Here is a 26,216-nt window from a genome sequence, read left to right as displayed (position 1 = left end):
TTAATTTAACATAAATGCTTATAAATATTATTCATTCCATTTTCTCATAACAATTCAAATTATGTTCATCTAATCCATTCTAGTAAATAACAACAAAAAATTATCAAAATAACAACAAATTAAAATAACAATTAGAGTGCAAAAAAAAAAAAATTAACATAATATATTCTTATATTACTCAATATTATAAGTTTATGTTATATTTAATATTGTTAATTTAACATAAATGCTTATAAATATTATTCATTCCATTTTCTCATAACAATTCAAATTATGTTCATCTAATCCATTCTAGTAAATAACAACAAAAAATTATCAAAATAACAACAAATTAAAATAACAATTAGAGTGACAAAATTAATTAATTCGACTAAATTTTTATTAATTTAACAAAAATAGTAGAATTTTATCTAAGTGCTTAAATTATAATTTTTAAATAAATAAACTTGTGTATTATACAATTTAAAAATTAAAGAAGTTAGTGATACAAACCTGATTTGTTGAAGAATTTCGACGTCAACAATTCTTTATGTACTCAACCAGCTCAAATAAATTTCCTACAAAAATAAATTGTAACTAAAAATTAAACATAAGAGGAGAAAATAAAAATATTATAAGCAAGAAAAACTTACTGTTGTGAAGAGGAACAAATGAAATTTGAAAACCAAAGGAGAAAGCTGAAAGAAAGAGAACACGGGAGACTTTGTAAAAATTGGAAGAACGAATAAGAAAAGTGTAAGAGAAGAAAAAGAAAACACAGGGGAGAGCATATAAAGACCATCAATGTGTCGCTTACAACCGACACTGGTTTTCAAAATATATGTCGCTCAAAACCGACGCAGGATTTAAAATATTAAAAACAAGAATTAGTGTTGCCTAGAAGCGACACCCATAGTTTATGTCGCTTAAAAGCGACACTATTTTATTTAAAGCGACGCCAGTACTTAAAAATATTAAAATATATGTCGGTTATAAGCGACACTAAATTTTTACGTCGGTTTAAAAGCGACATAAAAATTTTATGACGCTTATAAGCGACAGTAAATACGACGTCATCTTCAGTGAGTGTCGCAAATCTCTTTTTCGCCACTATATAATATTAAACCGACGCAACAACTGACACTATTAGGTCCTTTTGTAGTAGTGTTGGGCTTCAGGCCGAAGGTTGAGACAGTGGTGCCGTAAACGCACCATTTCGGTTCTAGGCATGTAGCCTTGAGTTTCGTGGTTGGGCTAGGCTTGCCAAGCTGACGTAGGTTGCTGGCCTGGTGTTAATGGTGGCACGGCTTGTGGAAGCCGATGACTCATCATGCAACAGGGAGGGTTTTCTAACAAAACCCTAATTTGAATTTTTTTTTCTTAATTCTAGATTATGGAATTTTAATTCAATACATGCATATTTAATCAAGTAGTTTAATGAACATATATTTGATGCAATTCATGGCAATATCAATTCACATAATTCAACAATTATGAATATAATGCATACACAATTCATGTAGAATCTAAATTTTGAAAAACGTAAAGTTAGGTCATGCATTATGGTGAATCTTTTGCAAAAATATTGAGATAAAAACCGTTGTTTTGGAAGAACCAGATTGCGTGATGATATGAATGAACTGGTTTGGTGCAAAAAAAGCTTCAACGTCAGATTCTTAAGCGTAACGGTAGGAGCATGCTGCTAATGTGTTGTAACCTATTTTATCTGACAAGGGGAAGGGGGCCGACGACAAGGAGAGAGATTGAGGGAGAGATATGTTTGTAGAATTGTATGGGAATGTGTGTTGAGAGATGTATTATCTCTCTACGTAGTGCCTTTATTTATAGTAATAAGGTAGAGAAGAAATCCTTTTCTTCCAAAGAATACAAGTCCTAATAGGGAAAAATAACTAGAATCAAATATAATCTAAGATTTACACAATCACACATAAACTAGAAAAGTTTACAACAGTTGCCTATATTATAGATATTTTGTTGCTTATAATCTACCTCTTTATAATTAGTTATATTCCGTAGGTGTGTGATATCCACACATCCTTTTTTACTTCTCCCACACTTTTTTCGTTTTCGGCCATCGGATCGGATAAATTGAAGAAGATCAACAAACATAAATTAACAAGGGATGTATGAGAAGTAAACATGGGTGTGTGGATAGCACACCCCTATTCAATACTATCTTAAATACATTTCGGTTGAAATATTTTTTAGTCTTATTATGATTTAGGTATGTTACAATTAGACTCAATTTAGAAAACAAGTTAGAGTTTTGGACTGAATCTAAACAAACTCTTTTTAATTAGCAGACAACTAGAAAGTCCAAAGTATCATTTTTTAATTAACAGACAACCAGAAAGTCCAGTTGATTTAGCTAAAATTTAATTTAACTTCAAAATGGGAAGGATGAGAGAGATTTCTAGTGTGAAGAGAAAACGGCTGGTGCACGGTGCTCCAAGTTGAAATGCTATTGGCAGGAAGAGAGTGTAGCCACGTCTTGGCTTTGTCCTTCATAGAGAAAGGAAACAAGCGTAAATGGATTGCTTCAGGAGAGAAACCTCTAATTACGGTGTTGTCACATGCTTCAAGAAAATCAGTCAAATGCATGTTGGGGTCGTTGTTTGGCAACCCATGAAAGGATGGCAAAATGTTGAGGATGTGTTCTGGGTATACAATGCACCTTGGCAGTGCATTGACTCTTGCCACCAATGATTTCCTCACAGGCTGACCTGCAGCAGGTAGGGCAAGTGCGATGGTTGAGATCGGGGCCAAAGGGTGGAAAACAGCTGCGCTGCTCTCAGGATCATGAAACAACTTTTCAAGAAAAGTGTCAAGTAGGCTTGGATCTTGCACTAAATATCTTTCTCTAGCGAACCTCCCCGCAATTCTTTCTGGTTCAGGGTCAAAGGCAGTAAGAGCTTGATCCCGGGACCTTGTTCCAAATACCATCTGCTACTTTTAATTGTGATCAAACAAACCAATATTTTATTTTATTTATTTAGTTTTTTATTATATATATTAAAAAAATTAAAAAAATTAAAAAAATTAAAAAAATTAAAAAAATTAAAAAAATTAAAATTTTACAATTTTTTATTTTAAATTTGTTTCTTTTTAAGTTTTATTTTTATTTTTAGGCAGTAATTATTAATAAATAAAAGTACTTTTTTTTTTAGAAGACAATAACTATTAATTAGTTATCATTCAGTACTACAGTCTAGTGGTACAAATTTGTTGCAAATAATTTGTGTTGAGAATTACAAATTTGTGTTGAGATTCATGATCTCACTCTAGCAAAAGAAATTAGTTACATATAAGTATACAAATACATACAACAATATGAGTACAACCCGTTTTACAAGGTTTCCTCCTGAGCTCTCCTTATTTTTTCTGCAACCTGCAACCAAAAACTCCATCTCTGTACTCTCTTAGCGAGAGCTCTTTGTTTTTTTTTCCCTTTGTATTCTCATGCATCCCTCTCTAATTCTCTTTCATTACTTTTTTTAATTTCACGCACCCGAAGTCTGCTTTTTCTTCCCTCCAGCTGCTCTTTGATTTATTTTTCATTATTTTATTCCTTTTTAGCTGGCCACTTTCTCTCGAATTCGGTTCCAATGCCGAGAGCCCACTCTCTTATCTCACTTTAAATCACTTTATTTTATTCCTTTCATCCTTTTCAGCCCACCTGTTCCTTCGAATTCCATTTCTTTTATTCCTTTCTTTCCATCATGCTAGATTCGCCACCATAGAAATATTAATTCTTGCAACCTTCGGCTACTGGAGTCCAACTGGAGTGTAGGTTCATTATTAAACCGAATGGAACGCATCTTTTTGGGCTACTTGTTTGAGAGGTACATTTGTTCTTCAGTTTGCATATTTTTCCACCAAAATCAATGTCGCGTGAGAGGTAGTCATGTCAATGCAATTTCAAGCTCCTTTAAATTATTATATGTAAACCAGTGAGTTACTCACGGGACAAACAATCATTCACTCGTATTGTAGATTAATGTGTTTCGTTCAAGTGATCTCAATATAGATGCCGCCATATGCTTGTTTGTCCACCTAACTCGATATCAATGATGTTGGAACCAAATTCGTGCACCTCCGTAAGCAGCGGTTGAGCACAAATTCTAGCAACCTGCAAAACAACAAAAAACCTTGAGCAAGCCTAAGACCGAGGGATGTGTGACGACCAAAGGCTCTCCGATGTTCAAAGTAGTGGATGATATGAGACTCAAGCAGTGGGCTAGAGAATTAAAGCGTTTAGATTATGTTACCTAAATGAGCTTAAGAGGGTGTATTTATACCATGGGATAGACATTTTTATGATAGAATTCTCGTTCTAAGTCGGGAGATTCATGGAAGATATCTAGCAAGTTGATATTTCTTTCTCTTAGGAGTTGTGATTACTTGCAGCACATGCCTATCCCTAGATTGTAGGAACTCCAAGACTTATAAGATCTGATTGTGTCTAATTTTGGATCAGATCACATGTCTTGCGGAACAAGCATGGTCATCTGACGGAGTTGCTTGGACTCCGCCTAGTGTCCCAAAGTAGAGTGACGGTGGCACCCTGCTCCGTTTGATATAGCTGCGCTTGGAGTTGGTGAGTCCATGACTGGACTTCTGAGGTAGCAGTATTCGGATCAGCCTACTCCAACCAAAAATCATGGTCCCACAAATGACAAGTAACAACTTAGATCAAAGTTCTTCAACAAGGTTGTAATGAGGTTGAGGGTTAAATAGCTAAACAAGAAAAGTGGTGGAAAACAAAGTCTAAGGAAAACGTAGAGCAATAGAAAATTTCTTCACAATGGAGAGATCCAACGGCATTGTAGAAACTTCGAAGCACTTAGAACATAAGAACATCACCATTTTTTCGTGTATGTGTGTTTTTGTGTGTATATAATTTTTTTTTTTTTTTTTTTTGAATTTCATGGCACAACTTTTGCTCTCTTTTTACTTTTTTTTTTATTAACAGAAATTTTTTTTTATCACTACATTCATCCTTCATGGCACAAATCATTTAGCCCATTATACCTAGGATGTGATGTGTATGTGCACTTTAAGAAAAGGGAAAAATAGCCACGGTGGATATTGTTGGGATGGTTATACCAAAGCGTGGCGATTTAATAAAGAAACCGTGGCCAATATTGTGTAATATTGTGAACTTCCATGCGAATGAACAGAAAAATATTGAAACACAAGTTTCTAAATAAGCAAAGTCAGCAGTTAGTGTCAAATTAAAGTTCGGTAGATTGGCTTTACTCCCTTCATTGTTGCAGCCGCTCTCTTTGACTTGTACAGCTCCTTGCTGAGCTCTTTTTCCTCCCCTTAAATACTTGTGTAAATATTGTAAAGTTCCATATGAATGAACAGAAAAGTATTGAAACTGACTGCTGACTTTGCTTTGCTTTGATGCTCAATAATGTTGAGAGTTGATGGTGTGGGTAGAGTTTGTCCCACATCGGCGAGGAACAAGTTTAGCTAAAGGCTTATATAAATTTGAACTATTTCTCATATTGCTAATTGGTTTTATATATGGTGAAACTACAATTTCATTATAGTACCATAGCAAGTTGTCCCTCGTGTGAAAGCCCAAAGAGTCACACGTGCTCACGCGTCACCCACTTGTTGTCCACGTATAGGCTTGAAAATCGGCCACATGTGTGGGGGTGTGTGGAGAGTTTGTCCCACATTGGTGAGGGACAAGTCTAGCTAAGGGTTTACATGATCTTGGACTACTCCTTATATTGTTAATTGATTTTATGGTGGAACCCTAATTTCATCATTTTGTATATATATTTTAAGGGTAAAGTTTAAGAAACAAGTTAGGGTAAAATTTAAGAAACAAGTTATCTAAAGCTAGTTGGGGAGGGCTAACTGTAGAAAGTGTGACAGTTATGAGAGAATCAGTTAGAGAGAGGGGAAGTTTATAGAGAGATTGAATCTGAAGAATGTATTCTCATTAACCTTCAATGATTGTACACGTGGAGTATAACAATATGCCCACTATACTTGCTGACTAGCAATCTTAAAGAATCTAAAGTTAAAGTGAAATTATGTAAATAAAAGGCATTTCTGATGCTTAGAGTCCGCTTGGCAGAGAATTAAAAATTGTTTTTGAAAGCAGAAAAGTCTATGCATAAACTTCTACGGAGAGAGTCCATCTACAGCCCTTATGAGTGAATAGCTGTGCTAAACACCCTACCCCACAACAGCAACCTAGTCGCAGTTGAACTGGACGGACATGGCGGCGGAGTCGAGTTGGTGAATGAAAGCTCAGATCATCAAGTTGTCAGGTATGGAGAGAAAACGCAGATGTACAATCTGTTGAAAATTATGTATTTAATTTACTTGATTAGAAATTCGCTTCAATTTTATTTTATTTTTTTTAAATTTTATTTTTGGCAAACTTGATCATGATGTGGTATGTCAACATGAGTTCGAGAGGTGTTAGAAAATAGAAAAGAGGAAAGTACTTTTGGGTGAGTGAATTAAGGATGTGATTTTATTTTTTAGGAAATTTTCATGAAAGGGTTTGGGTTAAATTTATTTTAATAAAAAACCATGTTATAACTTTATTTAATAAAAAATGCTTAATTTTAACGAAAAACCCTTAATTTTTAATAAGAATGATCAAAAAACTTAAATTTTAATGAAAAAGACATAACTTTAATATTAAAAAATTAAAATAAAATAAAAAAATCTGATGTGATGACCCGCGCAACCTTACACAAACTATTTATGAAACTTAACAGTACTACACTGTTTATGAACACTTACGACACTATTTATGAAACTTTACGACATTATTTATGAAAACTTACCACATTGTTTATGAAACTTACTACACTATTTATGAAACTTACTACACTGTTTATGAAATTTAATGGTGCTACACTATTTATAAAATTTAACGGTACTACATTCTTCTCTCTTATATTCTTGAATTTTCTTGGCACATTCTCACCTTCCAAACACATTTTCTTCTTCTAATTTTCTTTGATACTCATCAAATTTTCTTTGCATCTCTTCAATTTCTTAACTTTCTACACCAATTACTTAATTTTCTTCCATTGTTCGTCCATCTGCAGCTTCCTCTTCTCCTCCACCTACAATATTAACTTTTTACACCACGTATTATTATGTAAGTGGTGGGAAATTTTATTTTTAAAGACATGAATCTCACTGCTTGTATAGACATGTGGTGCATCATCTCGTGTTCCGAGCACATTGAAAAATCTCTCGTCATCTTGGTTATTATTGGGAAATAACACCACAAAAAATAAAACTGAAAAATGTAATTCAATTTAAAGTCTTTCTCTCATTCTAAGCAAAAAAAAAAAAAAAAAAAAAAAAAAAAAAAGAAGTTAGTGGATGATTTTTTATTTATTTATTAAAATGCAAAGATTTAAAGATATTTTTATTAGTTTTTTTTTTTTCTAAGTTATTTTCTTAACTCTCTGCAGTTTAGAAGAGGAAATTTAAAATTACTAAGTAATTTCAAAATGATGGAATTTGAAACTATAAATAAGGAAGGTGGTAAGTGGTAAATGTGTGAAATCTTGTTCTCGGATTTCACTGTTATAATCTACGTATTTATATTATTGGGATTTTATATTATTTTTTTGAGAATTTATATTAATTTAATTGAAATTAGATTTCAATTAAACTAGTTATGAAGAATGAAATTTGAAAAATTATTATTTACTCGTTGACCTTTTGAGGTCACAAGTAACGTTTTCAAATAGGTCTCGAGGCCACGAGCGCATAGGCGAAAGCTGTTTGCGAGTCCAAATTATAACGGTATAGTTGCAGATGTTTGAAGTTGTGAAACTTTAGATTGTGAAAATTATTTAATTTTCCACTAAAGGATAAAAGGCCCAAATATATAATTGGCTTAAGAGAACCGGCTAGGGGAGGAGAAAGGACCAAAAGAGGGAAGTTGACATTTTCTTTCCCCCATTTCTTGAAACCGTGTACTCCACTAGCCATTTTTCAAAACCGGCCAACTTCAGGCCAATTTCTACCATTTCTCAACTGATTTTCCTATGGGGCTTTTAGATCCAGGTCCAAAAATATAAAGTGTTTTTAAGAGTGAGTCTAATTATCTAATTAGATGTTTTTATTTCTTTTATAATCATTTTATATTTTCTAAAAATATTAAAAATCAATTAAAATCTTTTAATATTATGCATTTTCCAACTCCAAAATATCTTATAACAAAAAAAAAAAACTAATATACTAACATAAATCTATCAGCAAAACATGCTACCCTAACTCAAGTAGCAAGTATATGAATGTATATTATACATATAAGTGAGATGTAAAACCTAACTAAAAGGTAAAAAAAAAAAAAAAAAACATAATATACCTACAAGCAAGACACATTAATTTGTGATAGGTTGACTATGAAAAAGACTCTGTCGTATAGGTAAATAAATACAATTAACCTGTGATATAGGTTGATTATAAAAATTAAAATAAAATCTATAAATGGGTTAATGCAGGAGGAAGAACAAGAAATAACAAAAAAATAAATACAAAGAAATAATCAAAAAGATAATTAGGAAGAAATTTGATTTTTACAATAAATTTTTTTTCATTGAAGAGATAAGTATTGATAATAAAATAATTAAATTTAAAAAATTGGACTTATATCAAGTTTTCCCTTTTCTTATCTCCTTTACCTGCAACCTTCTCAACTACCTTCCTCCTTCCATCTCCACCAAAAATCAAGGGGTTTTAAGGTCTAAATCAGGTAGAACTCCACCAGAGAACCTAGGGGTTCTCGACGGCGATTCGTCATTCCAGTGAGTATTACCATTCAACATCACCCTTAATTAACTTCCCTTAGACCCAGGAACAAGACCCAATTGGTGGTTGGGGCGTTGGAACACCAAGGAAGCTGAATCGAAGGACACTCACCTTAGGGTTTTGACGGGTGCGAGCCAATTTGAGGGCCTTCCAGGCCAAATTGGACTCAGCCATAGGTATAAAGTTTACTCTACTTGTTGAGACCTTCATTCTTGTAAAATTTGAGAATTTTTGGAAAAAGTTGAATTTTCCGATGTGTAACATTCGATTTATGAAATGCCGTTGGTTGAGTATATTTTCGATAAAGTCCGCCACTTGAATATTCTAACAATTGACGATCTTACCATTGAATTGACACCAAATTTTTTAGCATGCTATTGTAGATATTGTTTACGGACCTTAGGGAATGACTAGCGAAAATCTAGTGAGCCTATATTGGTTAGATAGTGACTTGAATATATGAAATATGATTATTATCTTAATTTCTTATATTAGTATCATTAGTGAATATGAATTGGTCTTATAATTATGATTTCAATTGAAATGTGAATTTTATATATTTAACCATAGACCTATGCTAATTAACTATGATTTGGCTTGTGTATTGATGATGTTTGTGATATATATATATGTTTGATTAACTTTTTAATAATGTGAATGATAATTATGATGAATGTTATGACAATTATGGGATCTAAATATTGTTTGATAATTATTTGGATATGCTTGCCAACTGAATACCTATTTGAACTTGGCATTACTACCTAGCATGAGATGGAGATGGAAGTCAGGAGATGAGTTAGGTACTTTATTAGATTTTTAGTAGAAATAGTAATTAAGGGAATTCCTTGTGTTGGGCTTCATATGACTAGATGCTGGTTGATATGTGGAATCGATAGCTTGTATGCGCATAATTATGTTTAATGTGTGATGATGAGATTGTGTGACATCCCACATCGCTCAGGGGAGTGATCCTTATATGTATATTCCCATCCCTACCTAACACGCAGCCTTTAGGGAGCTCACTGGCTTCGGGTTCCATAGGAACTCTGAAGTTAAGCAAGAAGGGGGCTAGAGCAATCCCATGATGGGTGACCCACTGGGAAGTTGCTCGTGAGTTCCCAAAAATAAAACCGTGAGGGCGTGGTTGGGGCCCAAAGCGGACAATATCGTGCTACGGTGGAGTCAGGCTCGAGAAGTGGTCCCGCCCGGGCCAGGATGTGACAGATTGCACCACGTAGTAGTGGTACATGGATGGTCCTGCTTGGTATATCCGCGATGGGGGACCATATGTATTCAGGGGTGATCATGCTTGGTATATCCGCGATGGATGATCACTGCCTGCATGATGAGTTTATTATGCCTATGGTCCTGCTTGGTATATCCGCGATGGGGGACCATACGCATTCTAGAGGTGATGATGATTAGTTGTACATGGTACATTTTTAGGCGATCATATTTGGTTTGGTTCCGTTGAGTGGTCCGGAACTCGAGGTTGTTGAATTTCATGGAGTGGCCTAAAATCCCATTATTTGGAGAAGTAGGCTTGGCTTAACTGTGTCACTCTAGCCTTAGTTTTATATATATATATTTGTGTCAATGGTTTCGAGAGTCTTGTGAATTGAGTTAGAAAAGATGTTGGACGTCTGAGTGACTCCTTCAGGATTTCTCTGATTCGATTATGATTTCATAAGGTATGAATTTAGAAGATATGGGAATGATTGTTATTAATTGGATCAAATTAATTAATTAATGCGGCTAGAGAATGGTTTTGTGTTTCGTTGGCTCTTAAATATGATGTGTGTTGTGAATTGCGATATCATGATGAGACATAATGATTTGTATGTTGGATGGGAGAGAAATCATGTTTTCATGGGGATTGGTTATGTAGCTTGAGTCCAGGAATTGCATGTTGTCAGGTTATAATAAATGATTGAGGAATACTATGCTTTTTTGCTTGAACTTAGTAGAATAAACGTCTGATTTTGTGATAAGTGAACTACGAATGGCTTGATCCCTATTGAGGGTACGTAGGCAGTCTAACGAGGAGGTTAGATGCATCCATAAGGTAAACGAAAAATTTCTTTGCAAATTGATTCTCGAATTGTGATTTGCCATATCCCGGAGACGGGGTATGTGAGATATACGAATATATGGTGACGTCACGTGTCGATCCTGGACGTATGTCGGGATTGGGGTGTGACAAAATGTGCTAGGACCAGTTACGGTGATGATTTGGTGGGTGGTGGAGGCGGTTTGATAATGAGTGGTGGTAGTGGCGGCGGTGAGGGCGGCGGCGGTAATGGAAGCCATAGTTGTGGTGTTGTACAATGATGGTGGTGGGAGTGGAGGTAGCGGTTGTGGTGATGGCACCAACGACGACAATGGTGAGCATGGTGGTGGTTGTAGCATGATAGTGGTACAAACAAGACGAGGGTGGTGGGTGTGTAAGAGTGAAAGTGATGGTAGCTTACTTATAGAAATTTAGAAATGATTCTATTTCCATGAAATTTAAAGTCGGAATTTAAAAACCCAACCCCAACCATACAACATACCAAGTCTCTACCATCTTTAAATTAAACTCCCGTAGTTCCTTATAAATAGATTATACTTATAGATATCATTTTTTTAATGGTTGTAAATACTCGAAAAATAGTTATCCCCCAGATTATAATCACTGTACAAGCTTTTTTTTTATTTTTTTATTTTTTTTTTATTATTGTTCTAACGGCGGCTAGGCACTATGACTCTCAGAAACTAGACATCATGGTATTCTTTTTAGGATAAATTCAATATTTCTAATTTTGCGAGTTATTATTAGTAGGATTAATAGTCAACTTTTAAAAAATAGGTCCAATATTATCCTCCCTCTGTTTAGTTTGTGATAAAATTGAAAATTTTAAGGATTGTAATATCCTAAAATAAGAATTAAATTCCATAAATCATGGTGCATTTAGTCCTTTTACTTATTTAATTTACCTATATCGTAGAGTTTTGGTCGACAATCTACCTATATCACAAATAAGTCTTTTTAGTTACTATATTATAGATATTTTTTGCTTGTAATCTACCTCTTCAGAATTAGTTGTATTCAACTCTATCTCAAACATATTTCGTTTCAAAAATTTTGTAGTCTTCTTATGATATAGGTATGTTACAATTGGACTCAATTTAAAAACAACTTGGATTTTTGGACCTGGATCTGAACCGCCCAGTTTTTAATTAACGAACAACTAACAAGTCCAGTTGAAGTTTAACTAAAATTCAATTTAACTTCAAAATAGAAAGCATGATTGGAGATGCACGAAAGTGTATCGAGTCTAATCCCAGTCCTACTCCAAAAAATACAAACCAATAAAATATTAGTTGGATTCTTTTCTCTGCTGATCCTTCGTCTACCTTTTCTGTTATCAGACATCATCAGAACCAGGCCTAACCATCCTCTCTTAATTGACATTCGTCTAACGTACAAAAACGTTCTCAAAGTCTGTACCAGTTGAAGCTAAGGAAGATCCAGGTTAGTCACCAAATCCCTACATAGTTTTTCTCCCTTTTTGGTGGTACCTATTTTTTTTGAACTTTGCATCTTACTTTTTTCTCTGTTAATTTAAAAAAAAAAGGGACAGGTATGGAAATTGTTAGTTTCGTACTAGAAGTTGGTAAGTTGTTATGGACTCCAGTGAAGCGTAATGTGGATTACTTGGTGCATTACAAGAGCCACATGCAGTCTCTTGAAGTTCTAGTCGAAAAGCTTGAGGCCATGCAGAATGATTACCAGCGAGAAGTGGATGCGGTGGTAATGAATGGAGACGAAGTTAAGTCCGTGGTTCAAAAATGGCTCAAGGATGCTGAGAAGGCCATAATTGATGCGAAAAGACTGAATAATGAAGCCGGAGAAGACAAAACATGCCTCGGAGGCTGCTGTCCGAATTTGAAATGGCGTTACAGTTTAAGCAAGAGAGCCGTTAAGGAGGCAGAAGAAATGAACAAGCTTAAAGAAGAGAAAAGGTTTGAAACAGTTTCGCTTCAAGTTCACCGACCCGTTGAGTTTGAGTCCACCATGTCAACAGGAGATCTCGAAGCATTTGAAGCAACAAGGCAAGCCATGGATGGGGTCATGAAGGCGCTGAAAGACGATAACATCACTGTCATCGGGGTTCATGGAATGGGAGGCATAGGCAAGACAACCATGGTGAAACATGTTGGTGTGCAAGCACGCAGAGACAAGCTCTTTGATCATGTGATTATCGCTGTCATTTCCCAAAACCCGAACCTGCTCAAGATTCAACAACAGCTTGCAGAAATGCTGGCCTTGAATTTGAATGAGCAGACAGAAATAGGCAGAGCAGCTAGATTGAAGGAGAGAATAATGAGAGGAAAAAATATCCTTATAATTTTAGACGACATTTGGAGGACAATAGATTTGTCTCACATAGGGATCCCCGATCACTACGAGCTCCAAAACTGCAATTCCAAAGTTCTACTCACCACAAGGATATCGAATGTATGTCATGCCATGAAGTGCCAAGAAAAGATTCGCCTCAATATTCTATCAGAAGAAGATTCTTGGGCCTTGTTTGTGAAAAACGCAAACAGGTCTTTGGAATCAACCAATTTCTATGACATAGCGAGGAAGGTAGCTGGAGAATGTGGTGGTCTCCCAATTGCTTTGATTACAGTTGCAAGAGCACTCGGAGATAAGGACTTGGAAGAATGGAGAGAAGCAGCTCGACGACTAGAGATGTCCCAAACTACCAACCTGGATGACGAGGGGGATGTGTTCAGATGTATAAAGCTGAGCTACGATTACTTGAATGGCAATGACGCCAAGTCATTTTTCTTACTTTGCTGCTTATTCCCGGAGGACTCTGATATCCAAATCGAAGACTTGCTGAAGTATGGTATCGGGAAAGGATTGTTTCGAGATGCCAATTCAATGCAAGAAGCCAGAAGCACAGCACATTTGGTGGCCAAGTACCTTAAAGCTTGTAGCTTGGTTTTGGATGGTCTACAAGACGGATGTGTAAGAATGCATGATGTGATTCGGGACATGGCAATACGAATTGCTTCATCTGGGGATGGCAAAGGATTCTTCGTAAAAGCTGGCTGCCACTTAAAGGATTGGCCAACAAATTCACTCGAAGACTACTCCGCAATCTCCCTAATGGGGAATGAAATCTGCAATCTTCCTGACGAGTTGGTATGTCCAAAACTCCAGATTTTATTACTACAGTCAAATTTTGAAGTAGAGGAGATCCCAGAAGATTTTTTCCAAGGCCCAAATGCATTAAGGGTATTCGACATAAGTAGTACCCAAATTTCTTCATTACCTTCATCATTTAATCTCTTAACCAAGCTCCAAACGCTGCATCTAGATCGTTGTCAGTCAATAACGGATGTATCAATTCTTGGAGAATTGAAAAAACTGGAGGTTCTTAGTATGAGAGAATCTGTTATTGAGGAATTGCCCGAAGAAATTGGACATTTGACCAATTTAAGGATGTTGGATCTCACTATGAGTACCTCCATTGCAACAATTCCATCCAATGTGATATCGCGGTTGTCCAAATTAGAAGAACTATACATGCAACAGAGTTTCGCTGACTGGGGCAAGAAAGTTGAAGGAGAAGATGCCAAAATTAATGCTAGTTTTGATGAGCTAATTAGCTTGTCTTACTTAAACATTTTGAAGGTTGACATTTCTGATGCAGAATGCCTTCCGAAAACTGTAGGGTTCCGTCGAAATTGGGTAAATTTTGATATATGTATCTGTGGAAACCAATTTTATCGGTCCATGAATGTGCAATTATCAAAGAATACTATTACTCCATTTTCAAGAGCCCTGCTTCTGGACACAACAATCAATATGCTGCCGGATTGGTTTAACAGCACAGTGACGGAGAGAGTGGAGAAAATAATCTACATGGAGCCTAGAAGTTTAACTGACATTCTTGTGGAGTATGATCGTTGGAAGTTACATGGACTCAAGTTTTTGCATATCCAAGAGTGCCGTCAGATGGTAACTTTGATGAACACAGTAACTAGGGTTCCAAATAAGCCTGTGCTCGAGAGCTTGGAAGAGTTGCATGTCTTCTTATGGGACTGCTTGCAACAGTTATGTGTTGGTGAATTACCGCAAGGGTGTCTTGGAAATCTCAAGATCTTGGAGGTGGAGCAGTGTGATGGTGTGGCTGATGCACTTGTTCCATCTAATCTGTTGCGGAGACTACAAAATCTTGAAGTACTTCTTGTAGGTGGAGCTGATATGGTTTATATATTCAGATCTCAAGGGCTTGAACAAAGAGAAACGGTCTTGACAAAATTGAGAGAGATGAAACTGGAGAATCTACCGGAACTGACAAACATATGGAACGGTCCTGCTCAGCCTGCAATGTTTCATAATCTTAAAACTCTGGCAATTTCCAAGTGCAAGAAACTGAAAACTCTCTTCACATTCGACATAGCTCAATGTCTGCTGCAATTGGAAGAGCTTTGGGTGGAGGAGTGCCATAGCTTGGACAAACTTTTCGGCCGAAGCGAGGGATTAATAGAGCAGGATTCCGAGATCATTATTCCACGACTGAAGAACTTAGCATTGCAAAGTCTTCCAATGCTGACAAGCTTTCTCGCTGGACGGGCTAGACTTTTGTGCCCTTCATTGGAATACTTGCATGTGCTGGACTGCCCCCAGTTTTTAACCTCTACTTCTGACTTCCGCAGCCAGATGCAAGTCCAACTAAACAATGAGCAACATTTCCTCCTCCTAAGGAAAAGGTACATCTCTCTCATGCATAAATTTCATCTGTCTTTTCCTTTTCATTCCATTTTCTCTATATCCTTCTTTTAAAGCTGAACATTACAGAAACAGTTATAAATATGTTTGGAGTGCAAAAACCAAAGCAAATTGCTGACTTATACATCTCCTTTATTTTGAATCAACCGAAAGGTTGTGGGAGCAGAGGTAATTAATTTTCCTAGAAGAAGAAGCTGATGAACAAAGAAGCAAGAGAGGAGATTTCTCAAGGTCCACAAGAAGAATAATATTCCACACATATTGTCCTATATATCTTTTAAAAATACATCCATTTTTGTTTCTACTCAAGTAGAAAATTTTTTTTTTTTTTGCAGCTAAGATACATTTAATTTAATTTTTTTTTTTTGTTTGGTTGTTGGGAGATTAATGTTTCTTGGATTTTTTTGTATACGCTTCCATTCATGCCAGAAGCATTTTTTTTTTTTTTTTATCAGGGACAATTCGAATGATAAAATTCAGTTAAACATTTGATTTTGATATATATACTTTATCGTGAACAGTATGTCGCAATTTTGAGCTTTTTGCATCAGCACATATAACATAAACACATTCATTTTCGTCCTCCCTTATAACATCACACTTTAAATAAGCAGTATATTAAATAACTTCATCTTGGAACTTTAAAAATATTGTTTTTGTGTATAAACCATGCATCTGCTTTTCAACTGGAAATAATGTCTTCAAATCATGTTACAAAATCCCATATAGATTGCATTTTGAAACATATTTCTTGAAGAAAGTATGCCCACTTTCAACTCCGTGACTACTCTTGCAAAAATATATGCATGCAATGCAAGATCCCACATCGCCCAGGGGAGTGGATCATGTAAGCCTTATATGTATATTCTGATCTCTACCTAGCACGAGGCCTTTTGGGAGCTCACTGGTTTCTAGTTCCATGGGAACTCTGAAGTTAAGCGAGTAGCGTGCGAGAGCACTCCCATGATGGGTGACCCAATGGGAAGTTCTCGTGTGAATTCCCAGAAACAAAACCTTGAGGGAGTAGTCATGGCCCAAAGCGGACAATATCGTGCTACGGTGGAGTCGAGCCAGAGATGTGGTGGGGGCTCGGGCCGGGATGTGACAATTTGGTATCAGAGCCAAGCCCTGGCCGGAAGTGTGCCGACGAGGACGTCGGACCCTTAAGAGGGGTGGATTGTAAGATCCCACATCATCCAGGGGAGTGGTTCCTGTAAGCCTTATATGTATATTCCCATCTCTACCTAGCGCGAGGCCTTTTGGGAGTTTACTGGCTTCGGGTTCCATAGGAACTCCAAAGTTAAGCGAGTCGTGCACGAGAGCACTCCCATGATGGGTGATCCACTGGGAAGTTCTCGTGTGAGTTCCCAGAAACGAACCGTGAGGGCGTAGTCGGGGCCCAAAGCGGATAATATCGTGCTATAGTGGTGTCGAGCCCGGGATGTGGTGAGGGCCCGGACCGGAATGTGACATGCAAAATGCAGGACCTTATTGCTTACGGAGTTGTATCTTAGGTGCAGCCGTTCGTGATTCTCCAATGCATTATGTTGCAATAATGCATGCTTCCATCTTTCTTCATATTCTTTTAGGTACTGTTTGGTACGACGAGATGGGACATAACGGGACAAAGGTTCTATGTATGTTTAGTACGTGCAGGGACGGAACAGAACGATTGTTCCGCGCTTGCAAAAAACAGAAAACCCCAACCCAAATCAAACAAATAAGAAATGTTTCAGACCGATTTCGAACAAATCGTAGCGAAAAACCAAGTGGGTACCTCTCGATTTCAAAACTTTTTCAGTAAATTTTCGTTCTTTATGGCCTTAAAACCAAATTTATTTATAGCATAACAACAAATGGTAAAGGAGGAGTAATTAAGTAGTGAGCTCATGAGATGTTGTATCTTGCCATGGAAGTGGTGCTTGTTCTTGAAAATGGCGTTGTAGTAAGCGTCCATGCGGACTCGATCAGAGAGCTTCTCCTTCTGGTGGTAGCGGAAGGCATAGGTGCAGAAGTAGTTGGCGAAGTCGACACCTTTCTCCACCAGGGTGCCGCCAGTGTCACCATTGCTGGTGCGGCTTTGGTCCCCGCCACGACCGCCGTTTCTGATAGCTCCTCATGCCTTCGGATGGAAGCGAGGAGGAAGAAGGAGACGAAAATGTTATAATTTTGTGTTTCACGGAAGTGGAACGAGTCGTTCCAGGGGGTGGAGGTGGAACAAAAATTCACCCAAAACTCGTCACGTGGAACAACGCGTTCCACCCGTTTTAGGTGTACCAAACGTGGGACGGAACGCCTCGTCCCACTCTGTTCCGTCCCGTCTCACATACCAAACGGTACCTTATAATCCCGAGCTCGTAGACAAGAGCTTTAAATTGTGGCAGATAAGCAGAAACATTGGGCCAAATATAATTGTCTGGTTGTGATGGTTAACCTCTACGAATGGAGCAAAGATCATACCACACTTATTTGTGTTGTAGGTCGTGTCAAAAGCAACTACATCACCAAAAAAGAAGTATGCTTTTCTTGTAGGGGAATTGACCCAAGAACAACAGCTCAACCTATTTTCCTTATCTCTATCAACTTCGAAATAAAAAGATGGGTTTTTTTTCTTTTTTGAATCAAAATATTCAAGAAGCATGTCAACATCAAGGTACACCCAACATTTGCAATTCCACCTGCATCATTCTCCATTGTTCTGGATTGTTGACTTGTAGGTACGTACATTTGCACTGCTTAGTATTTTCATGTAAAGCTTCTTTGCTTTCGAAGCTCTACGATGTGAAACTAATAGGTGTACCTTTGTAAGAGTTAAAAGTACACGATTATGACATTCTTCAAAGTTACAAACGGACCACTTTGTCTCACACTTGTCACAAAAAATGCTTAACTTTTCCTGATAACCCACATGCGTTGATCCAAGATTCCCTCCTTCGTTGGCTATGAAACGGATATTCATTATGGTTGTTGATGCATTTTCCACAGTATCGATGGATGTCCGTTCTCTTCACACGTAATTCCTGTCTAAACATACACAGATGGGCTAAAGCTTGACTATTTAGGGTACCATGGTAGCTCAATTTGGACAGAGCTACAACCAAAAAGCAAACTGGATTATACCCAGCGCGCTTCAAAGGCTATTATGCAAGTGGCATTTCACCAAACAGTTGATGGGCATCAAATGTTAAGTATGAATTCACAGATTTATAGAAGCCAAAGATTCAAATTTTACACTAGCAATCATACCAAATTCAAAGAAGCATTTCATTGAACATAGGCATCAAATGTTAAGTGTGAATTCATTGATTCAAGCAATCCAAAGAACAAAAATTGACAACAAAATTAGGAGTCTTACGAAAGCTGAGCCAGTCACTGCACACAGAGAGAGAGAGAGAGAGAGAGGTTCCGAGCCAACCAGACTTTGCTGGCTGTGACAGCACTTTGAGCAATCTAATCTGCTGAAGTTCAACGCAGCGTTTCACTTCACTTATGCGAATTCAAAGGATGGGCATGATTACTTAGATAGCATCAGAATTGTACCTCTTGTCTTTATTCCCTGTGTGTTTAACAAACTTTATGCTCCATCAAAAATCCGCACGGGCAAGAATACGCATTCTTAGAAAGTAAACACGATCAGGAGACTTGAACATAAAAGTATGGTGGATGAAATCACTGCTGTTAATTCTTAACCACCTGAGTTACAAGCACCAACTATTTTGCATTAGTCTCAAATCTCGATCGTGGAAGTTTTATTCCGCTTTTAAGTTTTTGGTTGATATAGTAACTGTCGACCATGAAATTTGAGCTCAGCCACCAAAACAAATTGTATCTTTAATACTTCTTTCCTCTTGAAAATCTCATACTCATAGCCTATCTTTCTGCAACATGTGTTGAATGATAATCTTGTCTTGGCACAAGACAATTGATCCAGCCTATGCACAAAGAAAGATTCATGCACATGCTAGAGAATTCTACCAAAGTTTAAGCCGGTGGTAACTAACTAGAAAGTTCTAGTTAGTTGTAAAATAGTGAGGACATTAGGCAAAGCCTAAGTCGGTGTGCATGCTAGAAAGGTCTAGCTGGTTGTAAATTTGTGTGGTTGAAATGCAAAGCCTAAAGGCGGTGGGCAGTAGTAAGTTGGCAAAGTATGCCTATAAATATAGGTATGTGTGTGCGTGTTGTGATGTAAGAACTAACAGAGCAAGAAGTGAGGAAGAGTTAAGAAGTGTGAGAGTATTTGAGTGTTTCCTCTTGTATTAGTTTGTTGTGAGAGTTAAAATAAAATTTTGTGTAATACTTTGAGTGTTCTTTATTTCTTTTGCCTATCAATTTTGATGTGTTACATTATTCTTTGTGAGATAAACATCTCCCAAGTAGTGAAGTCCTTTTAAGACCCAACAAAGTGGTATCAGACCTATGGCTAGCAATGCTATGGCAGCCTTCCAAGTTCCAGTGCTCGATAACAACTTCGATAATTGGAGTATCAAAATGAAGGCCCTTTTGGGTGCACACGATGTCTGGTAAGTCATGGAGAAAGGCTACATTGAGCTAGAAGATGAAGCTACTCTGTCTCAACCCCAGAAGGAGAGTTTGAAAGATTCAAGAAAGAGAGACAAGATGGCTCTCACCTCATCTACCAATCATTAGATGACAATGGCTTTGAGAAGGTCTCGAGTGCAACCCCTGCCAAGCAAGCATGGGAGAAGCTTCAAACCTCTTACAAAAGAGCTGAACAAGTGAAAAAGGTTCGTTTTCAAGTATTAAGAGGTGAGTTCGAATCTCTACAAATGAAAGGGTCTGAATCAATCTCCGATAATTTCTCAAGAGTCTTAGCCGTTTCTAATAAATTGAAAAGAAATGGTGAAATGTTGGAAGATGTTAGAATTATGGAGAAAATATTACGCTTGTTGGACCCCAAGTTCGAGTACATTGTCGTGACGATTGAAGAAACCAAAAACTTGGGAAGAATTTACTATAGAGCAATTAATGGGTTCACTGCTAGCATATGAAGAGAAACATAAGAAGAGGCAAGGGAATGATGAGCAACTCCTCAAGATGCATGTCTAGCCAAAGAAGAAAGAAGAAAGCTTCGACAACGAGAAAAGCCAATACGGGAAAAAGTCATGGCCGAGGTCGCGGACGTGGACATGGGTGTGGAAGTGGTTGGAACTTCAACAACCATAGCAACTACGAGAGAGAAGAAAGCTCAACAAAAGGTCGTGGAAGAGGGCGCTTAAACTGGAGGTATGAAAAATCTTAAGTTCAATGCTACAATTGTCAAAAGTTTAGGCATTATGCTTGGGAATGTAGAGCTTCAAGTAACAGACCTGATGAGAAGGTCAATTATGTGAAAGAAGATAATGGCATTATGCTACTAGCATGCAAGAACAATGGTGGAGACCAAGACTATACATGTTACCTTGACACCAACGCCAGCAACCACATATGTGGAAGAAGAAACATGTTCGTAAAGCTCAATGAATCGGTGAGTGGCAACGTTTCTTTTGGAGACGAATCCAAAATACCCGTAAAAGGAAAAGGTAACATCCTTATTCCCCTAAAAAATGGCGGTCACCAATTAATTTCAAATGTCTACTACGTGCCCAATATGAAAAGCAACATTTTGAGTTTGGGCCAACTCTTAGAAAAAGGTTATGATATTCATATGAAAAATTATAGCTTTTTTCTTAGAGATGACAAAGGAAGATTAATTGTCAAGGTGAAAATGTCAAAGAATAGGATGTTTCCTATGAATATTCAAAATGATGATGCAAAGCGCCTTAAAACATGTTACAAAGACACATCTTGGCTTTGGCATCTTTGTTTTGGGCATCTTAACTTTAGGGCTTGGAGTTATTATCTAAGAAAGAGATGGTGAGAGGCTTACCGTGCGTTAGCCACCCTGATAAAGTTTGTGAGGGATGTTTATTTGGAAACAGTTCAGGAAAAGCTTTCCAAAGGAGTCAACCACATAAGCCCAGAATCCATTCGAGCTTATTCACACCGACATGTGCGGTCCAATAAAACCAAGCTATTTCGGTAAAAATAATTATTTCCTTCTCTTCATTGATGATTTTTCAAGGAAAACTTGGGTATATTTCTTAAAGCAAAAATCAGAAGCATTTGGAGCATTCAGGAAGTTCAAAGCTGTTATAGAAAAAGAGAGTGGTTGTAGGATCAAGGCCATGAGATCTGATCGAGGAAGAGAATTCACTTCGAAGGAATTTCAAGAATTCTGTGAAGCCAATAGAATTCGTCGACCTTTGACAGTTCCAAGATCTCTTCAACAAAACGGTGTGGAGGAGAGAAAAAATCAAACTATCCTCGACATGGCTCGAAGTATGCCTAAAAGCAAGAGGTTGCCTAAGGAGTTGTGGGCAAAAGTAGTAACATTTGCTGTCTATCTATCAAATAGGTCTTCAACAAGAAGTGTGTGGGGAAAGACTCTGCAAGAAGCATAGAGTGGAAGAAAACTAGGTATTTCTCATCTAAGAGTTTTTGGAAGCATAGCCTATGTACATGTACCAGATGAGAGGATAACCAAACTCAACGACAAAAGTGAAAAGTTCATCTTCATCGGCTATGACACAAATTCAAAAGGCTATAAGCTATATAATCTGAACAATGGGAAGACCATGATCAGTCGAGACGTGATGTTTGATGAAGAAGGAGAATGAGATTTTGATTCTCATGCAAGTGATCTCAGCTTCTTTCCTCAGTTTGAAGAAGAGAATGAATAAGGGATGATAGAGCAAGTAAGAGACGTTCAACAAGAATCCACTACTCCACCTGCTTCACCAACATCAACCAATTATGGCAATTCACCAACATTAGCATCGTCAAGTGAGAGTCTAAATGAAAGAGAAGTACCACGCACAAGAAGTATACGAGACCTTTATGACGTAGCTGAAAAACTTGATAATCCTACACTTTTCTGTCTCTTTGCTGATTGTGAACTAGTCGACTTCCAATAAACAATGCAAGATACTAAGTGAAGGAAAACAATGGATGAAGAAATCGAAGCAATGCAAAAAAATGATACATGGGAACTTGCCATTCTTCTGAAAGGACACAAAGCCATCAGAGTCAAGTGGGTGAACAAGACAAAGAAAAATGCCAACGGAGAGGTCGAAAGATACAAGGCGAGACTAGTGGCGAAGGGTTATAGTTAAAGAGCTGGAATCAACTATGACTAGGTTTTTGCACCCGTTGCTCGTTTGGAAACGATACGATTACTAATTTCTTTGGCAGCTCAAAATAAATGGAAGATTCAACAAATGGATGTGAGGTCCGCTTTCCTAAATGGAGTCCTTGAAGAAGAAGTCTACATTCAACAATCATCAGGCTATGAAATCAATGGGCATGAAGACAAAGTTCTGAAGCTGAAGAAATCCCTCTGTAGGTTAAAACAAGCACCATGAGCATGAAATAGTTGCATTGACAAGTACTTCCAAGAAAACAACTTCACCAAATGCCCTCATGAACATGCTCTCTATGTCAAAGTCAAAGATGGAGATATTTTGATTGTGTGCCTGTATGTGGATGATCTAATCTTCACCAGAAGTAATCCAAGCATGTTTGAAGAGTTCAAGAGAGCGATGACCAAAGCATTCGAGATGACCAACATCGGGCTGATGACATACTACCTAGGCATTGAAGTCAAGCGGAACGAAGAAGGCATTTTCATCTTCCAAGAAAGCTACATGAAGGAGATATTGAAGAAGTTCAAAATGGGCGACTGTAAGCCCATAAGCATGCCAGTGGAGTGCAGGGTCAAACTAAACAAGCATGATAAAGGAAAAAGAGTAGATCCAACATTTTTCAAGAGTCTAGTTAGAAGCTTGTGCTACTTGACTTGCACAAGACCAGACATTCTCTATGCCGTCGAATTAGTCAATCGCTACATGGAGAATCCCACAACTACACATTCGAAGACCACCAAAAGAATTCTTCGATACCTTAAGGGTACTATTAACTTTGGCTTGTTCTATTCAAGTTCTAGTAACTACAAACTTGTTGGATATAGCGACAGTGATTCGGCAGGAGATTCCGACGATAGAAAAAACACTACTGGATTTGTTTTCTTCATGGGAGACACTGCATTCACATGGATGTTGAAGATGCAATCGATTGTCACTCTATCTACCTATGAAGCTGAATACGTAGCCGCTACAGCATGCGTCTGTCATGCAATTTGGTTAAGAAATTGCTGAAAGAATTAAGCATGTTGAAAGAAGAACCAACAGAGATTTATGTTGACAACAAGTCTACAATAGCTTTAGCAAAGAATCCGGTGTTCCATGATAGGAGCAAGCACATAGATACCCGTTATCACTACATTTAGAGAGTGCATTGCAAGAAATGAAGTGCAAGTGGAATATGTGAAGTCTCAAGACCAAGTCGTCGACATATTCACCAAGCCACTCAAACAAGAAAACTTTGTCAGATTGAGGACCTCAATCAACGTCACAAGACAAGATTAAGGGGGGATGTTGAATGATCTTGTCTTGGCCCAAGACAATTGATCCAACCCATGCACAAATAAAGATTCATGCACATACTAGAGAATTCTACCAAAGTTTAAGCCGGTGGTAACTAACTAGAAAGTTCTAGCTAGTTGTAAAATTGTGAGGACATTAGGCAAAGCCTAAGTCTGTGTGCATGCTAGAAAGGTCTAGCTGATTGTAAATTTGTGTTGTTGAAATGCAAAGTCCAAAGGCGGTGGGCAATAGTAAGTTGGCAAAGTATGCCTATAAATATATGTATGTGTGTGTTGTGATGTAAGAACTAAGAGAGCAAGAAGTGAGGAAGAGTTAAGAAGTGTGAGAGTGTTTGAGTGTTTCCTCTTGTATTAGTTTGTTGTGAGAGTTAAAATAAAATTTTGTGTAATACTTCGAGTGTTATTTCTTTCTCTTGCCTATCAATTTCGTTGCGTTACATTCTTCTTTGTGAGATAAACATCTCCCAAGTAGTGAAGTCTTTTTAAGACCCAACATGTTCCGTTTGAGCTGGTTTTTCTTGCATTTCTTTAAGCTGTATATATTGTATAGAAACATGAATCATACAACGTTGCCACTTTATTTCATCGCCCGAGGTAAATGAAAGAGAAGGAGAAAACCCGAATTTGACTATTATATACGACTACTTACTATTACATGACGAACGATAAAACTGTTGAGGAAAAACAAAACGAAAATCTCTTTGCGCCATATATATAACTATAACATTGTAATCAGATAACCAAGCTCATAAAGAGCAAGACAGCATGCAAACTCCAGGCCTATAAGCCCAAGCAGGGGGGTAAGCGAGCGTATTTCTCCTTTCCTGGTTGCTCATCATATGGTCGTTCCATTACTTTAAGCACCCTCCAAACCTCCTCAAAATCACCTTGTTCAGCTGCATCGATGGCACTCTGGCACAAGTAGTTTCTGAGAACATACTTAGGGTTCACCGCATTCATTGATGCCTTCCTCTCCTCATCTGAGATGCCGCTTGTGGCCAGCTGCACAAGTAGCAACCATAATGTGTGAGAAAATCAAATGACACGTTCGCTTTTGACGAGACTCTAGCCACTGGACGAGTTTAATAAATATTCTGAGCGAAATAACGTCTATGATGAATGCAGCGTCGGTATCAAACCAATATACTTTTCCGAGATAGAAATCATAAGAAAACCAGAGTTCATCGTACCTCCTCTATGTAGATATTCACCCAGCTGATCCATGCCTCCTTTTGCTCCTGCCCATTGTCTAATAGAACAGCCTTTAGTGGGTTCAACAACTCCTCTTCGGGAATGTTAGGATCAGCTTTGATATTGGATAGCAACCAAAAAAAGTTTGTGTAATCCACTTTGTCAATAGCCATGTTATTCAGAAGTTTACTGATCAGCTGTTTAATGTACATGGGGAGACCAAGTTTTTTGGTCATTATAGCTTGATGGTCATCCATGAATTTGGTTCCATATCCGTAAAAGATCCCCCGAAAATAAAATTTTAATTAATTCCCACTTCAACATACATTTAATTACGATGAAGGTGTAGGAATGAAAAATTACCTTTCCATTGCATAATTCGCCTCCTTATCATCTATCAACTTGGCAGCTACAAGAGTTCTGGTGAATTGTGCAATATTCGACAAGCCAATATCAGGCTGATTTGTAAAACAATATCTCCTCCCAGGAAGATCCGTGGTATTCGGCATGTAACTTGGAGCAAAGGCATCCAGATATCCGGAAGGACCGTAATCAATTGTAAGACCCATAATGCTCATATTGTCAGGGTTCAACACACCGTGAGTAAAACCAATCCCCTGCCATCTGTCAACCAAGGAAGCAATGCTCTCAGCAACCTGCACCACCCAAGCTGTTAAAAAAATTATGATGGGAGCAAAGTTCAGAAAAATAGCTAATTAAGTACGCCTGAGTGTAGAACTTCTATCAGAAACTATTTTCAGAGTGGCCGCAAGGGTAGATGAGAGAAAAGACCAAGGTTCAGCATAAAGTGAGATTGCCATTCTCAATTGTTGCAACCACATTGGCAGAAATGTTGCGCTAAAAACTATATATGCTAGATAGAAACTGGCGATGCATCAAATCATCACATTCTGTGATACA

The 26,216-nt window shown here is 37.5% G+C and overlaps 2 protein-coding genes and 1 long non-coding RNA gene across 8 annotated transcripts in view; 2 read left to right on the top strand and 1 right to left on the bottom strand.

The window, feature by feature from the left end:
* LOC137742188 (disease resistance protein At4g27190) overlaps window positions 1–26,216 on the top strand; it is a 73,912-nt gene that overhangs the window by 20,777 nt on the left and 26,919 nt on the right. The gene's annotated exons all lie outside the window — the stretch shown is intronic.
* On the top strand, window positions 6,093–16,122 carry LOC137743692 (disease resistance protein At4g27190-like). Of its 2 annotated transcripts, XM_068483624.2 has the most exons (4): window positions 6,093–6,293; window positions 12,226–12,328; window positions 12,432–15,585; window positions 15,758–16,122. In XM_068483624.2, exons 3-4 carry the CDS (start codon window positions 12,440–12,442, stop codon window positions 15,774–15,776), a joined length of 3,165 nt encoding a protein of 1,054 aa, XP_068339725.1. In that variant the 5' UTR covers window positions 6,093–6,293; window positions 12,226–12,328; window positions 12,432–12,439; the 3' UTR covers window positions 15,777–16,122. The 2 variants fall into 2 exon arrangements, with proteins under 2 accessions (XP_068339725.1, XP_068339726.1); XM_068483625.2 differs by lacking the exons at window positions 6,093–6,293; window positions 12,226–12,328 and having other exon boundaries at window positions 12,346–15,585.
* LOC148692631 (uncharacterized) lies at window positions 18,106–19,688 on the bottom strand. Of its 2 annotated transcripts, none has more exons than XR_015953316.1 (2): window positions 18,960–19,688; window positions 18,106–18,695 (listed from the first exon to the last, which is right to left on the bottom strand). It is a non-coding gene; the product is annotated as an uncharacterized LOC148692631 (long non-coding RNA). The 2 variants fall into 2 exon arrangements; XR_015953317.1 differs by having other exon boundaries at window positions 18,106–18,628.

The sequence above is a fragment of the Pyrus communis genome, chromosome 11 (genome assembly GCF_041283825.1).
Source record: "Pyrus communis isolate YQ-2024b chromosome 11, ASM4128382v1, whole genome shotgun sequence".
NCBI classification, from domain to species: domain Eukaryota; kingdom Viridiplantae; phylum Streptophyta; class Magnoliopsida; order Rosales; family Rosaceae; genus Pyrus; species Pyrus communis.
The sequence above is the reverse complement of the archived record's forward strand: the minus strand, read 5'-3'. Positions and strand labels throughout refer to the sequence as shown.

Excerpts from the sequence above, each read along its gene's own strand:
- LOC137743692 (XM_068483624.2), top strand. The coding sequence starts at position 12,440 with ATGGAAATTGTTAGTTTCGTACTAGAAGTTGGTAAGTTGTTATGGACT.